At 41.7% G+C, this 16,662-nt stretch overlaps 1 protein-coding gene across 1 annotated transcript in view; it reads left to right on the top strand.

Moving 5' to 3' along the window:
- The window catches only part of SCAPER (S-phase cyclin A associated protein in the ER), a 363,121-nt gene that overhangs the window by 155,123 nt on the left and 191,336 nt on the right, over positions 1-16,662 (top strand). Inside the window, exon 23 of the mRNA XM_055130600.1 lies at positions 4,558-4,684. Within this exon, the coding sequence (XP_054986575.1) occupies positions 4,558-4,684 (127 nt within the window). The remainder of the gene's footprint in view (positions 1-4,557; positions 4,685-16,662) is intronic.

Raw genomic sequence — 16,662 nt, 5'->3', positions numbered from 1 at the left:
GTTCCTAAATATAGACCATGTCTCTTTTCAAAAAGAAGAGGTTACGGGGGAATCGTGTATTTATGTCTTTCAGTCCATCCCCCTGAACAACGTTGTTTCTTAAAGTGGACCCAGACTCCTTGCTTATATTTTCACAAATAATCCTACTCATGCCCCTGAACTCCCAGAACTTTCCTGTGATACAAGTTAGCTTCCTACAGAGATAATTCTACATTTTCACATTCATTGGTGATAGATTTGAACTTAGAGTTATTATTGGCATTTGTTCAGGTTTCAAGAAGAAAATATTTGACCATACAACATCTCCACAAAGCCATTTACCTGACTGATACGTACATTCCAGGCAAGGGGTTCGAGGCTCACTTTTTCTTACGCTAGAGAAATGATCTACCAGGAATGACTCAAATAACAATTTTGGTGTTAAAAACTACACCTTCTAACAGCTCCTGTTCTTGCCCTGTAGAAAAAATATAACTCCCAGGACCTGACGCTTGTGCCTTGCAGTAATTAGTTACAGTATGAATCAAAGCTTGGTACTTTTTTTCTTCTTTCCTTGAGAGGGGCTATATTATTTGTGGGCGACTTCTGTGGAGGCAGGGGATGAAATAGACGTTTAGCTCGTGTTTCCAAAGCATCTCCTTGATTTGGCATTCTTCCTTGAAGCATAGGTTTCTGTGAATCCCGGATTTGATTGACCTCAGGATGAAATCCAAGCCTCTTGTATTCTGTGAATTAAAATAGTCCTTTGGCCTCCCTAAGTGCCCCTGGTTTGTGAGTGGAATGTGAGCATTCCTGTAAGGATACTGCTAGATTCATATGCATCCGTTGCTATGGCTGAGATATTTAGTTACATGGGGCGCAGACTTGATTCAGCCAAGAGCTGAAGTGGCTACTTATCTATCACACAAAGAAGTTTGCTGCCAATACTCGCCCACGTGATAAGGTCAGTAACTTTAATCGGATGGGACTCCAGCCCATATTTGATTAGAAGGGAAAAGTACATTATTCTTTCCTCTGTTTTTATGGTTTTTTTTTTTTTTGGTAATCCCCTTGTTTCTTTTGTTGGACTGAAACCTCCTGTCAATACAGAGTAATGAGAGTTGATCATTAATTAAATGTCTACATCACTGAGTGGCATTAAGTACTTCATGTCAGCTCTCTTTGGGTTATGAGAGTTAGGAAAGGAAAGCGACATTTGTCCCCTTTCAGGCTGAAGAAAATGGTGTTCAGAATGCTTGAAGACCTGCCCCAGGGATTGTATATATGGTGTTTGCCGGAGCCAGAATTTAAGCAGAGACATTTCTGATTTTAAAGTTTGTATTCATTCTTTAACTTATCAAAATAAACCTCAGCTTACATTTGAACTAGAGTTGCTTTGTGCCTTTTAAAAGTGCATTGACTTTTTCTTTGAGAATTTTTTTAATATTACATAAAAACAGGCTGGAGCCATAGTGCAGGGGGTAGGGTGCTTGCCTTGCATGGGACTGACACACGTTCAATCCCCAGCACCCAGATGGAACTGCAGAGCCAGGAGTAAGCCCTGAGCACCACTGTCTGGTCTGTGCACTCTCCATAAATATATATATATATATATATATATATACACATATATATATATATCACTGTATCACTGTCATCCCATTGCTCATCAGTTTGCTCGAGCGGGCACCAGTAATGTCTCCATTGTGAGACTTGTTGTTACTGTTTTTGGCATATCAAATACGCCATGGGGAGCTTGCCAGGTTCTGCCGTGCGGGCGGGATACTCTTGGTAGCTTGCCGGGCTCTCCGAGAGGGACGAAGGAATCGAACCCGGGTCGGCTGCGTGCAAGGCAAACGCCCTACCTGCTGTGCTATCACTCCAGCCCACATATACATATATGTATGTATAATATAAAACCATTTTAGTTCAAATTATATTTGAGGAAATTATTCATTGGGAGCTAAAATTACCTTATTTTGTTCAAATTAAAAATTAATTCAAAATAATCTGCTATGGAAATAAAGGTATGAGATTTGAAGATCAGAGGCCCTGTCTGCCAAAGCCTTCATTTCTTCCTTTTTCCCAACGGAGATAATATTAGTTGATGGTCTTTTTGAGGGAGTTAAATAATAACATAAATATGAAAATATTTGAAACCTTTGAGGTTATGGATATTAAGATTCATGTAAGGCAAGAATGTTTTTTTGAGACCATGCTTCATTAACTTCCATTTCATGTTCTTTGAGAAGGTAGTATGTTAATTGAAAGGGTTAAGACAGTGAGTCGGCAGATGAGAACCACTTGCATGGATTTATTTGTGTTGTTTTTTGTTTTTTGTGGTTATTTTTGGTCACACCTGGTGATGCACAGGGGTTACTCCTGGCTCTGCACTCGGGAATCACTCCTGGCAGTGCTCAGGGGACCATATGGGATGCTGGGAATCGAACCCGGGTCGGCCGCGTGCAAGGCAACGCCCTGCCCGCTGTGCTATTGCTCCAGCCCCCACTTGCATGGATTTAATAGGCTGCTTTTGCATTGTCTGGTACAGTAGAAATTACCCACATAAGGTTTTTTTTTTTTTTTTTTTTAGTTTAAATTGTTAAAGTGAGATACCAATTAGTTTTCAGATCCTTGGTCCCACTGACTATTTAAATGCACCGGGTATTTTATACCCTTAGCTACCATGTTGGGCTTGACAGACACAGATCTTTCCCAACTTTCAGAAAGTTCTTTCATGGGATAGAGTTGTGATGAGCTTGTGATGGGAAGGAACAGTCGGAACAGAGAAAGCAGTGCTTGAGCTAGAAATTACCAGGTGAGGAGATAATGTAGGGATGGGAAGGTCATTTCAGAAGGGATGAATGGCAAACTCTCTCAGAGACCCTGAAGCAGAAAGAAGGGACGAGATGGGGATCCTGAAAGGTGCCACCCTAAGGCAGAATCAGCCCCACGTGGGAGACACCATTGTTATAATGGGAGAACAAAGGGAATATGGCTGAAATCCAGAGAGGCGTCAGAGTGTAAGGCAGAAAGTGAGGCAACTTTTAGCACTCTGGAAGCTTCTGGAATTTAATCTCATTTAAATGAGATGGCTTAGAAGAGCAAGAAGGAAATGAAGACGGTGGAGATTTGAGGACCATGGGGAATGTGTGAGGCAGGTCTGTGTGGAGAATGCAGGAGTGAGCAGGTGACGGGGCAGAGTTAGTAGGATCTGGTGTGTGGAAATGGCTCAGAAGTGGGAACGGTGGCAGATGCCATCAGTTCAATTAAATACCTGCATGCGAGCACTGAGAGTGGTGCCTGGCCCATAGTAAGGGCCGAACAGACGTGGGCGATGCTCACTACAGCTGGATTTGGGTAGTGGGAGTCGCACACAGAGCGACAGAGAAGTAACAGCGCCTTTATAAGAGAAGAATGGTAATGGGGGCGCATAGGTGGGAATGGAAGCCAGACCTCAGCTGGATGACAGTTTCAGGGAAATGGAGAGATGTGGGAGAGAACATGGTGTCTGTTGGGGCGATGTTTAAGTAAGAGGAAAGGAGAGGAGGATTGGTCCTACAGGGTGAGGTGTATGAAGCAAAAGAACTCAGGGCTTCAGAGAAAAATTGCACACAGTCCCTTATTGGAGAATTACCACAAACTACATAATATGTGTTACTTCTTGGTGAAGACAAAGTAATTGTCACATGCAACTGTCAATTACGTCAGCTGTGACAGTTCCCAGATTGCCTGCAAATTGGAACATGGGGTTTTGCTGGACGGAGGCGGTGGGGGGTAGGATTAATATTCTGAAAGTTTACAGTGCTTGTCTGCTATTATCCAAGCATACTTTGGAAATTGAAATCAAAGTTTAAGAATCTGATCAGGAAGGCTGGAGAGATAGTATAGCAGGCAAGGTGCTTGCCTTACACACAGCCAACCCAGGTTCGATCCCCGCCTTCCCATATGGTCCTTTTTTTTTTTTTTTGCTTTTTGGGTCAGACCCAGCGATGCACAGGGGTTAACTCCTGGCTCTGCACTCAGGAATTACTCCTGGCGGTGCTCGGGGGACCATGTGGGATGCTGGGAATTGAACCCAGGTCGGCCGCGTGCAAGGCAAATGCCCCACCCGCTGTACTATCACTCCAGCCCCCCATATGGACCTTTGAGCACAGAGCCAGGAGTGATCTCAGTGTGGCCCCCAAACCAAAGCAAGCAGCAGAACAAACCTGCTCAGGTACTTCTAGTCATTTTCTCTGCCAGCCTCAAAGGAGATAAAGATAAAGATCTTTGCCCTGGCTTCAGTCCTGATCAGGTGTAGCGCCCCGTGAGGTCTAAGACAGCGGTTGCTCCCGTTAATTCCCTGGCTCCTGCCTGACCTCTGGTTCTGGTTTGTGCCATGAGCACTGGGTTGGTGTTCCTGAATTTAAAGCTGTACCAAACTGAGGAACTGTTTATTTCTGTATTCTCTCGAGTGCTGCCTGTGGTAGTTCCTAGTACAGCAATCAAAATAACTTCTGTTCCAGATGTTTAGGAAAATAAAGTATTGCCATTGAGCTCACTAATACCATTCTTCCCTTTCGTTTTATATTGAAGGCTTCAGCGATTAGCCAAAGATCTTCTGAAACAACTGCAGGTTCAAGACAGTGGCTCGGGGGCCACCACGAAGGTTTCTGCATTAGACCGGACCCTAGGAGAAGTCGCTAGAATATTGGAGAAGGAGGTAGGTGCCCAGTCGGTGGCCCAGGAGCTTAACTTTGTGGTTCTTGCTGAAGACAGCGGGTTTTTGGTTTTGCCTTTATGTTTTCAGAAGCCCGTCTAATGCGTATTTTCACCTTTTATTCTTTCTCGTGAGATCTAAGTCATTTGCAATTGTTTTCATTTATGTTATGCCATGGCACTGCTTTGGAGAAACAGTAAACATGTTACTGTTTTTCAGAAAGGAAGGAGTGGAAATTTAACTTTCAAAAGATCCGGAAAGAGCCCAAGACCTGTTACAATTTATGTTTTTCGGAGGGCTTGCAGAGAAACTCTGTCCTCTTTGTTTTGAAAGCCACTGCCTATTTTTCAATGAACAGAAAGATAAAAACTATGAGCTTTTACATATATAAGTATCCCCAGTCTGGCACCTTAGACCACTGAACACTGTGATAGCACAGCAGGTAGGGTGTTTGCCTTGTACGCAGCTGACCCGGTTTGATTCCTCACCCCTCTCGGAGAGCCCGGCAAGCTACCAAGAGTATCCTGCCCATGCAGAGCCTGGCAAGCTACCTGTGGCATACTTGATATGCCAAAAACAGTAACAACAGGTCTCACAATGGAGACGTTACTAGTGCCCGCTTGAGCAAATAGATGAGCAGTGGGACAGCAGTGCAGTGCAGTGCTGTGTTTTTATGGCTTGTAGTTCTCTAAGCCCTAGTTTTCTCAGTCATTGTTCCCTCACCTAATGGAGGATTATTTTGAATGAAATCATTGTAATAAAGACACTCAGATTCCGGAAAATGGAGAACTTTGAATTATAATTTTTCTAAATGACAACTAGATTCCCACTAATATCAGTTTCCTCTCTGTCTTCAATGGCAGATTTGGCAGTTCCTTCAGAGATGACTTTAATGAGTCCGTAATGGTTTTGAAATATTGGCTATTTAAAAAGATCTCTCATTTGTGGGACATAAACATAGCGAGAGAACAGCAAATGGCCAAATGCATGGGAACTGGAGATTTTGTCTGCAGATCTGAGCTTGAAGGGCCCTTGGATACTGGTGGAGGGAACCCAGCTCTGTGGTGATGGGGGTGGTGTTACAACAGTGTAATCATGGAAAGTATATGAGCTTAACTTTGTGGTTCTTGCTGAAGACAGCGGGTTTTTGGTTTTGCCTTTATGTTTCCAGAAGCCCGTTGAATGCGTATTTTCACCTTTTATTATTTCTCGTGAGTTAACAGTGTTGTTAATTGTTGTTAACAGCCCTTTAATAACAATGGTAATAAATAAAAAGTCAATTAAATTAAAAATCAAATTATTATTACCAATAATTCTAAGTGTACAAGCAAATAGTAGAATTGACTCTAGTAACCACTTACTGACATTTTATTTTACTTTCTTCTAATCCTTTATCTGTATATTAAAGTATATTAACTAGTAGCTATTTACACAAATGTATTCTCATGTCCTTAAAGTTTCTTTGTAGCAAACATAGTATAGTTTACATAATTTATATCATTCACATAATTTCTAACTTTTGTTCAGGTAATGACTCTTTGTGATATTGTTTCTTTATATGTATATATATATTTTTTCTTTTGTTTTTGGGCTATACCTGACAAGTGCTCAGGGCTTATTCCTGGCTCTGTGCTCAGGGATCGCTCCTGGTGGGGCTTGGGAATCCTTAAGGGGTGCCCGGGATGAAACCCTGATTGGTTGTGTGCAAGGCAAATACCTATTGTACTATCTCTCCAGCTTTTTGTTTTATAATTTTTTTTATTGATTGAAGCAGCATTAACTTAAAACACTATGTTAGTCTTAGGTGTGCATCATTAAATTGGGTTTTTGATCAAAATTCATTTGGTGATCCTTGGTGGACACATTCAGAGTGTAGTGATAAAGTGGCATAAATAATAGTGAACCGCTATGAACTTACCACCCGATGTAAGAACTAAACTATTCCCAAGTACATTTCTTTTTACAATGTGATTCTTACTCCTTCCTTCTGCCTTTTCTCCCCCTGAGGAAAGTAATGCACAGGTTTAAAGGAGCAGCCTTTTCTTGTTTCTTAGACATAGTTTTATTTGTCCACTTATGTGCTCTACATTCTACAGTGCTTGGTGTGACCTTTATCAAACACAGTGTTATATTTGGTAGTGCTACTCAAGTCCTCTTGTGAATAAGGATTTCTGTAAGGTGGGAGTTTTAAACCTCAGTCTGCATCAGAATCACCCACAGGACTTGTTCAAACACATATCTGGGCCCCAGGGGAATTTCCTGTTTCCCTGGGACTCAGTGCCACTCTCAGTACATTGCTCTCCTGGAAGGTCTGAGCCTCAGGTGGAATTGTGGGTGCTTGGATATATGAATGGCCAAGAGTACATTGGCCAAGAGTGAGTGTGACTCCGTGTGCAGTCTGGCCCCCTGTGGTCACAGTGGTCTTCTGTGCAGTGGCCTTCTGAGTCTCACCCCCCATCTAAAGGAATCAGAAAGCAGCAGCTGTCAGACATTTATTCCATGGAGTGTTTACAGGTGTGAGAATCCCTTAGAAAGTCTGTTATTATTTTAAAATATGTACATATTGCTTATCTTCCTCGAGAGAAGGGTACATGCATAGAGTTAAAAGGGAGCTACTTGAGAATACAGCCCTAATCACTTTATCTTACGAATATTACTGTAGATTGAAGTAATTTTTTTTTTAAGGAAAAAGCAAAATGATCTCTATAAGAAAGTTATTCAGCAGGAAAAAAAAATCTAAGTTAAGTTATTTTATTCACAAAGGGGCAATTTACTGGAATACCACCGATTCCTTACAATTTGGGGGAGAAAAATGTAGTCTGGCTCCCAGTGTAAATGGTCTGTGTCAGGAACCTTCCTATAAAACTGTCCTCGGAGTATACACTGCAGGACCACCTCAGAGTCCAAACGTAGCAACAATAAGATCCTTTTGCTACTTTTTATAACTAAGATCCTTTTTACCTCTGCAAGACAGACCCACTTTATGTTGGATTCTGTCCTGTAGAGTTATACTGACATTTCAGCGTAATTCAGCTGATGATATTTATGATTCCAGTCGGAGCACTGTAAATAACCCTTCCCTTTTGTTTGGAAAACTGCCTGGAGTAACCAAATCATTAGAGCCAAAACCAAGTGCCCGGTGAAGGGTTTGAAGACAGCCGAGATGTGACCTGTGTAGAACTCGAGGGACTAGGCATGGCTCACTGAGTAATGGCGAGGGGCAGATTCGGGGGGTGAGGGTGGGGGTCTTTAGCCTCTACTTTGACCTCAGTACACCGATTCTGTGATTATTTTGATGCAGGCTTTCTTGGTAGATTTTTTTAAGTTCTGAGAAATACCTTCAGCTAATGGGCTGACCTTCTGTGGTACAGGACAACTTTTGGAGTCCCTACTCTGTGTCTCGGGTCCCTTCGGGTTCCTGGAGTCTGGTTGTGTTCAGAAATAAAGAGTGTGTAACCTTTGAAGTTGTAAGTCATTTTTTTCAACTTTTTTTTTTAATTGAATCATTGTGAGATGGACCCTTACAGAGCTGTTCATGATTGAATTTCAGTCATACAGTATTCTAACACCCATCCCTCCACCAGTGTACATTTCCCAGCACCAGTTTTACCAGGTTCCCTCCCCTCACCCCCTACCTTCTGCCTGCCTCTGTGGCAGGTGCTTTTCTTTTCTCTCTCTCTCTCTCTCTCTCTCTCTCTCTCTCTCTCTCTCTGTCTCTGTCTCTCTCTCTCTCTCTGTCCTTTCCCATTCCTAGACTGTCTGTATCCTGGTATCCTGGTCACTTTTTCTTTTGAGGTGCTGAAGCTTTTTAGTTTTAAGATAGTCCCATTTGTTTATCTTTGCTTCCACTTGCTTGGTCAGTGGCGTTTCACCTTTGAAGATACCTTTAGCTTCAATATTGTGGAGGGTTTTGCCGACCTTTTCTTCAGTGTATTCTGGTCTGATGTTGAGGTCTTTAATCCATCTTGATCTGACTTTTCTGCATGATGTTAGGTAGGGATCTAAGCCCATTTTTTGCATGTAGCTATTCAGTTTTGCCAGCACCACTTGTTAAGGAGGCTTTTCTTGCTCCACTTCATATTTCTTGTTCCCTTATCAAGGATTAAATGATCATATATTTGAGGGTGTGTGTAAGTATATTCGGTCCTAATCCATTGGTCTGTGGATCTGTCTTTATTCCAATACCATGGTATTTTAATGATTACAACTTTGTAGTGCAGTCTGAGGTTGGGGAATGTGATGCCTCCCATCTTTTTTTTCCCAAAAAATTACTTCAGCTATTCATTAGGGCTTACTGTTCCATATGAATTTCAGGAGTGTTTGATCAATTTCTTTGATGAATGTCATGGGTATCCTTATAGGAATTGCGTTGAACCTGTATAATGCTTTGGGGAGTATTGCCATTTTGACAGTGTTAATTCTCCCAATCCATGAGTAGGGAATGTGTTTCCATTTCCTCCTGTCCTCTTTTATTTCTTGAAATAGAGTTTTGTAGTTTTGTAGTTTTCTTTGTACAGGTCCTTTACCTCCTTAGTGAAGCTGATTCTGAGGTACTTGATTTTCTGAGGCATGATTGTGAACAGGATTTTTTTCCATATAATTTCCTTCTTATAATTTGCATATAGAAAAGCCATGGACTTTTGGGTATTAATTTTATAGCCTGCAACTTTACTATAGAAGTCAGTTGTTCCTAGGAGCTTCTTGGTAGAGACTTTAGGGCTCTCTAAGTATACTATCATGTGGTCATCTGCAAATAGTGAGAGCTTGAGTTCTTCCTTTCCTGTTTGGATGCCCTTAATATCTTTTTCTTGCCTAACTGCTATGGCAAGTACTTCTAGTACTATATTGAATAGAAGTGGCGAGAGTGGGCATCTTGTCTTGTCCCTGATCTTAGAGGGAAGGCTTTTAGTTTTTTCCCATTGAGAATAATGCTTGCTAAGGATTTGTGGTAGATGGCTTTGACTGTATTGAAGAAACTTCCCTCAATTCCCATTTTTGCTGACAGTTTTTATCATAAATGGGTGCTGAATCTTGTCAGATGTTTTCTCTGCATCTATTGATATGATCATAAAGTTTTTATATTTTCTTTTATTGATTGATGGATTATGTTGATTGACTTGTGAATGTTAAACCATACTTGCATCCCCAGGATAAATACCACTTCTTCATGGTGTAAGATCTTTTTGATGAGATGTTGGATTCTATTTTCTAATATTTTGTTGAGGATCTTTGCAGCCGTGTTCATTAGGGATATTAGCCTGTAATTTCCTTCCTTCCTTCCTTCCTTCCTTCCTTCCTTCCTTCCTTCCTTCCTTCCTTCCTTCCTTCTTTTTTTTTTGTGGAATCTCTGTCTGCTTTGGTATTAGGGTGATGTGTGCCTCATAGAAACTATTTGGGAGTGTTTCTATTTCTTCAGTTTCCTGGAAAAGCTTGAAAAGGACTGGCAATAGGCCCTCTTTAAATGTTTAGAAGAATTCACTAGTGAATCCATCTGGACCTGGGCTTTTGTTTGGGGGAAGACTTTTGATTACTGTTGCAATTTCCTTGATAGTGATAGGTCTATTCAGATATTCCAGATCTTGGTTCAGCCTTGGGAGGTTATAGGAATCCAGGAATTTATCCATTTCTTTAGGTTCTTGTGTTTCATGACATACAGACTTTCAAAGTAATCTCTGAATATCTTTTGAATTTATTTGGTTTTTATTGTGATGCCCCTCTTTTCATTTCTGATTTGGTTTTATAGGGTTCCCTCTATCTCTCTCTTTGTGAGTCTTGCTATTGGTTTATCAATCTTGTTTATTTATTCAAAGAACCAGCTCTTGGTTTTATTGATCTTTTGTTTTTGGGAATGCAGCTCGTTGATTTCTTCTCTACGTTTTATTATTTCTTTTCTCCTGTCTGCTTTGGGCTCCTGCTGTTGGTCATTTTCTAAGATCTTAAGATGTGAAGTCATGTTATTTATGTGGGCCCTTCCTTCCTGAGAAATGTTTGCAGAGCTATAAATTATCCCCTTAACACCGCTTTAGCCATGTCCCACAAGTTCTGGTAGTCGTGTTTTCATTCTCATTTGTTTCCAGGAATCTTGATTTCTTCCTTGATTTCCTCTCTAACCCATTGGTTGTTCAACATTGAGCTATTTGATTTCCAGGTGTTTGATTTGATTCTCCTTTTCTGTGGTGTGATTAACTTCTATCTTTAGTGCACCATGGTCTGAAAAGATAGTTGATACAATTTCTATCTTACTGATTCTGTTGAGGTATGTTTTTGGACCAGTATATGGTCTATCTTAGAAAATGTTCATGTGTACTAGAAAAGAATGTGTATTCAGTTTGGGGGGGGGTGAAAATCCCAGTATACATCTATTAACCATCTCTTTTCCATATCTTCTTTCAGAGACAGTATTTCCTTGCTGAGTTTTAGTCTTGTTGATCTATTAAGAGGTGATAGGGCAGTGTTGAAGTCTCCAACTACTATTGTGTTGCTACCAATGTCCTCCTTGAAGTCTATTAGCAGTTGTTTTAAGTATTTTGTTGGCCCCTCATTGGGTGTGTATATGTTTAGGAGTGTGATTTCTTCCTGACATACATATCCCTTGATTATTAAAAAATGGCCTTCGTCGTCCCTTCTAATTTTTTTCAGCCTGAAATCTGTGTTCTTGGTTACTAGTATCTTGGCTCTTTTGAGGGAGTTGTTTGCTTGAAGGATTGTTTTCTTTTTTTTTTTTTATTAGTTTATTTTTAGAGAGTCATCGTGAGGGTACAGTTACAGATCCATACATCTTTGTGCTCATGCTTCTCCCATACAAAGTTCGATAACCCATCCCTTCACCAGTGCCCATTCTCCACCACCCGTAAACCCAACATCCCTCCCCCCCTCCCCAGTCCCATCTCCCCCCACCCCACCCTGCCACTATGGCAGGGAATTCCCTTTTGTTCTCTCTCTCTGATTAGGTGTTGTGGTTTGCAATAAAGATGTTGAGTGGCCATTGTGTTCAGTCTCTGGTCTGTATTCCGCCCGCCTCACCCTTCCCCCACATGACCTCCAACCACATTTTACTTGGTGGTCCCTTCCCTGAGTTACCCAGAATGAGAGACCAGCCTCCAAGCCATGGAAACTATCTCCTGGTACTTATTTCTACTATTCTTGGGCGTTAGTCTTATAGTCTATTATTCTATATTCCACAGATGAGTGCAATCTTTCTATGTCTGTCTCTCTCTTTCTGACTCATTTCACTTAGCATGATACTTTCCATGTTGATGCACTTATATGCAAACGTCATGGCCTCATTTTTTCTAACAGCTGCATAGTATTCCATTGTATAGATGTACCAGAGTTTCTTCAACCAGTCATCTGTTCTAGGGCACTCGGGTTTTTTCCAGATTCTGGCTATTGTAAACAGTGCTACGGTGAACATATAAGTGCATATGTCACTTCGACTATACTTTTTGGCTTTTCTGGGATATATTCCCAGCAGTGATATTGCTGGGTCAAATGGGAGCTCAACCTCTAGTTTTTTGAGAATCGTCCATACTGTTTTCCAAAAGGGCTGAACTAGCCGGCATTCCCACCAGCAGTGTAGAAGGGTCCCTTTCTCCCCACATCCTCTCCAACAGCGGTTGCTTTTGTTCTTTTGGATGTGTGCTAGTCTCTGTGGTGTGAGGTGGTATCTCATGGTTGTTTTGATCTGCATCTCTCTGACGACTAGTGATGTAGAGCACTTTTTCATGTGCCTTTTGGCCATTTATATCTCTTCCTTGGTAAGTTTGTGTTCATTTTGAAGGATTGTTTTCCATCCTTTGACTTTGAGTCTGTGTTTGCTCTGACTCTTCAGATGTGTTTCTGCTAGGTAGCAGAATGCTGGATTCAGTTGTTTAATCTCTTTGCCACTCTGAGTCTCTTAATTGGTGCATTTAGACCATTGGTATTGAGAGAGATTATTGTCATGGGGTTTGGTGCCATCTTTCTGTAGAGGTTTTTTGTGCTGTGGGGTTTGTCTTGTCTTACAGTAGCCCCTTCAGTGCTTCAATTTAAGGTTGGTTTTAGAGTCCATGAAGTTCCTGAGCTGTTGTATATCCATGAAATAGTGTATTGTTCCTTTGAGTCTGAGTGAGAGTCTATCCGGATAAAGTATTGTTGGTGAGGTGTTCTGTGCATTGAGTTTTTTCACTGTATCCCACTACAGTCTTTGCATTCAGAAGCTTTCCTCTGATAGTCTGCTGTAAATCTAAGGGGAGTTCCTTTGCGTGTGATTTCCATCTTTGACCTTGCTGCTTGCAGTACTGTGTCTCTATCTGTGATATTCATCATCCTGATTATGATATGTCTTGGAGTTTTTTGTTTGTTTGTTTTGTTTTTTTAGAGTCTCTTTTTTTAGCTGGTATCCTTTGGGCTTTTTGGATCTGGATGCCTGCATTTTCCAGCTCTTGGAACTTTAGAGCAAAGATACCTTAAACTGTTACTACTTCGTTGGGGTTGCCTCCCTGTCCTTCTGTTATTCCGATGATTCTTATGTTGTTCCTCTTGAATTCATTCCCTCGGTCTCTTATTTGCCCTTGAGCTATTTTGAGGTCTTTTCCCATTGTGGTTGTTGCCTGTAAGTTTTCTGCAACTCATCCTCACTGATTCTGTCTTCGGCTGTTGTCATTCTACTGTTGAGGGCACCCACTGAGTTTTTTAATTCATCTACCAAATTCTTTATTAATGATGCTTCTGATTGTAGCTTTCTTATTTCTGCTCTCATTTCTTTGTGTATTTTATTAGCTGTCTGTTCCACTGTTTCTTTGAGCTCATTGAACATCCTCAACATTTCATCTCTGAATTCTTTATCGGAGAGACTGTATTTGTGGGAATTCCTTCTTGAGGCTTCTGGGCTCTTTTCTTTATCCACTCCTCGTGGTGGAGGTCTGCCCTGTTTCTTCATGTTTCTGGAGTAGTGTGGAGGTGGATCTCTCCAGTTCACTGTCAATGTCCTCCTCTTGCTGCGAGGGAGGACTGACAGGTTCTGTCCCCAGCACCCCAGATGGTCTCCTGACCCTGCCAGGAGTGATCCCTGAGTACAGAGCCATGAGTAAGCCCTGAGTACAGCTGGGTGTTCCCCCCTTATCTCCGCTCACCCCAAAAGAAAAAATAATAGCCGAGGACTGTTTTTTTTTTTTTTTTTTTTTTGCTTTTTGGGTCACACCTGGCAATGCACAGGGGTTACTCCTGGCTCTGCACTCAGGAATCACTCCTGGCGGTGCTCAGGGGACCACATGGGATGCTGGGAATCGAACCTGGGTTGGCCACATGCAAGGCAAACGCCCTACCAGCTGTGCTATAGCTCCAGCCCCCGAGGACTGTATTTTTGAACCTTTCCTTACCATTGCCCCTGCCAGCCCTGTTTCCATCCTCTACCTCCCTATCCTATTGGCTCACCCCTGGCCTCATGCTGTGATCTCATTCAATTTCTATAATTTCACCTGTGGCCCCTTGAAATATCCTCGGGGCCCACAAGGAGTCATATGTGCCCCCCTCCTTCCAAACTCTGGGATAAGGTACTTGTACTGATTCTGCTAACAGAAGCATTTTTAAATGTTGATGAAAATAAAAGGCAATTTCTTAAAACAATCAAAGAGCTAAATGGAAATGAATTGCAGGCCAAAGGAAAAACACAAAATTCGAAGGTTGTGTTTGTAAAGAAACGATTCCCGAAAACATTTTTCTTGCTGGCGAATATGAGTTCTGATTTTACAAGCCTAATGGGGCAAAGGGACAAAAATTAAAACCCTAAGGGCTGCCTCGGATATGAAATCGAACAGATTTTCCCTTCACAAACCACCATAGTGTCCAGCCTGACATCAGCCACTCCGCCTGCAGACACTGCGAAGGAAGCAACTGGCCCTAATCCTCACTGGCCCTGGAGTCTTGCATGTGGACTTCACGTCAGTTGTATTAACTTACTTTACACCGTGAACTGAGTTTAGATGAGTTACAGGTTTGGGGGCAGGGATGTGGTTAAGCACATGAGCATTTGCCTTGCACGTATGAGGCCCTAGATTTGATCCCTGGTACCACAAAAATAAATTAGCCCCAGGTTGAGTGGTAGTCTCCCTGGGAATCTGGTAGGAGGAAATGCAAGGCCTCACCAGAAGAAGACACCTTTCCTTCAGGCCTCAGTTGATTTCTGTCCAGTCTCACAAGAATGGGAAGCCACACCATAAAGTGAATAAGGCATTATAGGTAAGGGCGAACTGAACTGAAACTGAAGATTGGTAAATGCCAGTCATATATTGTAAAACTGATAAGCTACTGCTTTTTTTTTCTTTTTGGGTCACACCTGGTAATGCATAGTGGTCACTCCTGTCTCTGCACTCAGGAATTACCCATGGCGGTGCTCAGGGGACCATATGGGATGCTGGGAATCAAACCCAGGGTTGGCCACCTGCAAGGCAAATGCCCTACCTGCTGTGCTATTGCTCTAGCCTCCCCTATTTTCTTTTTAAAGGAAGTAAAAGCCAAGCTTGAAAGCCACTAGAGTGTAGGTAATCCAGATAGCCCTCCCAGTGATGACAGTAAAACTCAGCAAAATTAAACTAGAACTGAGTTGCTAGCAAGTAGTGAGCAATTTGTGAACCCAAATTGGCTAAGTGGGCATGTTGAGACTGAAAATCACTGGTCTAAATGTAGTGTAGGAGAAGCTGAGTAATGCTATCAGCATGTTAGCGCGTGCGCGCGCGCGCGCGCGCGCGCGCGTGTGTGTGTGTGTGTGTGTGTGTGTGTGTGTGACAGATACAATTATCTGGGACTGTACATGGCAGAAACTATGGCCCAAACCCCAACAACCCATAGTTGTGCTGTGATCTTTGCAGACTGCATTAAGAGGGAGGGGAGATAGGGTCTCCAGTGATCATGCCAGCTACAGCTTACTACAAACCTTCTTAGTGTCTGCGAATTTCTGAAAACTGGAAAAAGAATAAAATTAGTTGTTTGCTGATACTGCCAAGAACCTTCAGAAGCAAATAGAACATCTGCTTGGGAAGAAGATAATAACAACCTCAGTCTCAAAATTTAACAAAATAATATTCTCACATAATGCCTGATACTCTGCATACCACATTCAAGAACGTAGGTAGTAATTTTTTTTTATCTTTTAAAAAACATACACACATTTATTTCATATGTACTTTCCTCCTAGATTGGCTGTTGAGCAGATTTTCTAGTGGCTATGTAATGAAATTCAAACTGGTTCTTTATCATTATAGAAACTGAAGTTTTGGGGACTGGAGAGATAGCACAGCGGATAGGGCTTTTGCCTTGCATGCAGCCGACCCGGGTTCGATTCCCAGCATCATATATGGTCCCCTGAGCACCACCAGGGGTAATTCCTGAGCGGAGAGCCAGGAGTGACCCAAAAGCAAAAAGAAAAAGAAAAAAGAAACTGAAATTTTGATGCTGATTATTTTACATCTATACCAAACCCATTTAACTTGGTCATGTTCAGTTGCATATCTCACTCTGTAAGAACACTAGTGGTCACAGTAGGATTTATCAAGTATACATTCTTTTATTTTCTTCCCTCCTTCCCATCCTCCCTTTCTCCCTTCTCCCACCTATGCCCAGGGCTTAATCAGACTCTGCTCCTGGAGGGACTCAGGACTGTATGTCACACCAGGGATTGAACTTGGGTTGGCCTCATGCAAAGCAAATACCTTACCCCCTGTACTCTCCCTTTGGTCCCATATTTGCATTATTTTCTAATTGTTGTACATGCCAGTTCTTCAGTTTAAGAAAGAATCCAAACTGAAACTAGAAAGAGGAAGATACAGAAAGCAGAGAAAAGTGTGTGAGCAGCATGTCATAATTAGTGAAATGTCTGCTTTATGTATAGTTCTGTGAAATGTCCAGTTTATTTATAGTTATATGCAATTACTCAGAAGAGAATTTCAGTCAGAAACAATATTTGAAGTGATTGCCACTTCGAATGTTCTAAAATCTTAAAAGTG

This window comes from Sorex araneus, chromosome 3 (assembly GCF_027595985.1).
Source record: "Sorex araneus isolate mSorAra2 chromosome 3, mSorAra2.pri, whole genome shotgun sequence".
Classification (NCBI taxonomy): Eukaryota; Metazoa; Chordata; class Mammalia; order Eulipotyphla; family Soricidae; genus Sorex; species Sorex araneus.
Note: the sequence above shows the minus strand (reverse complement) of the source record. Positions and strands in the feature narration are given on the sequence as shown.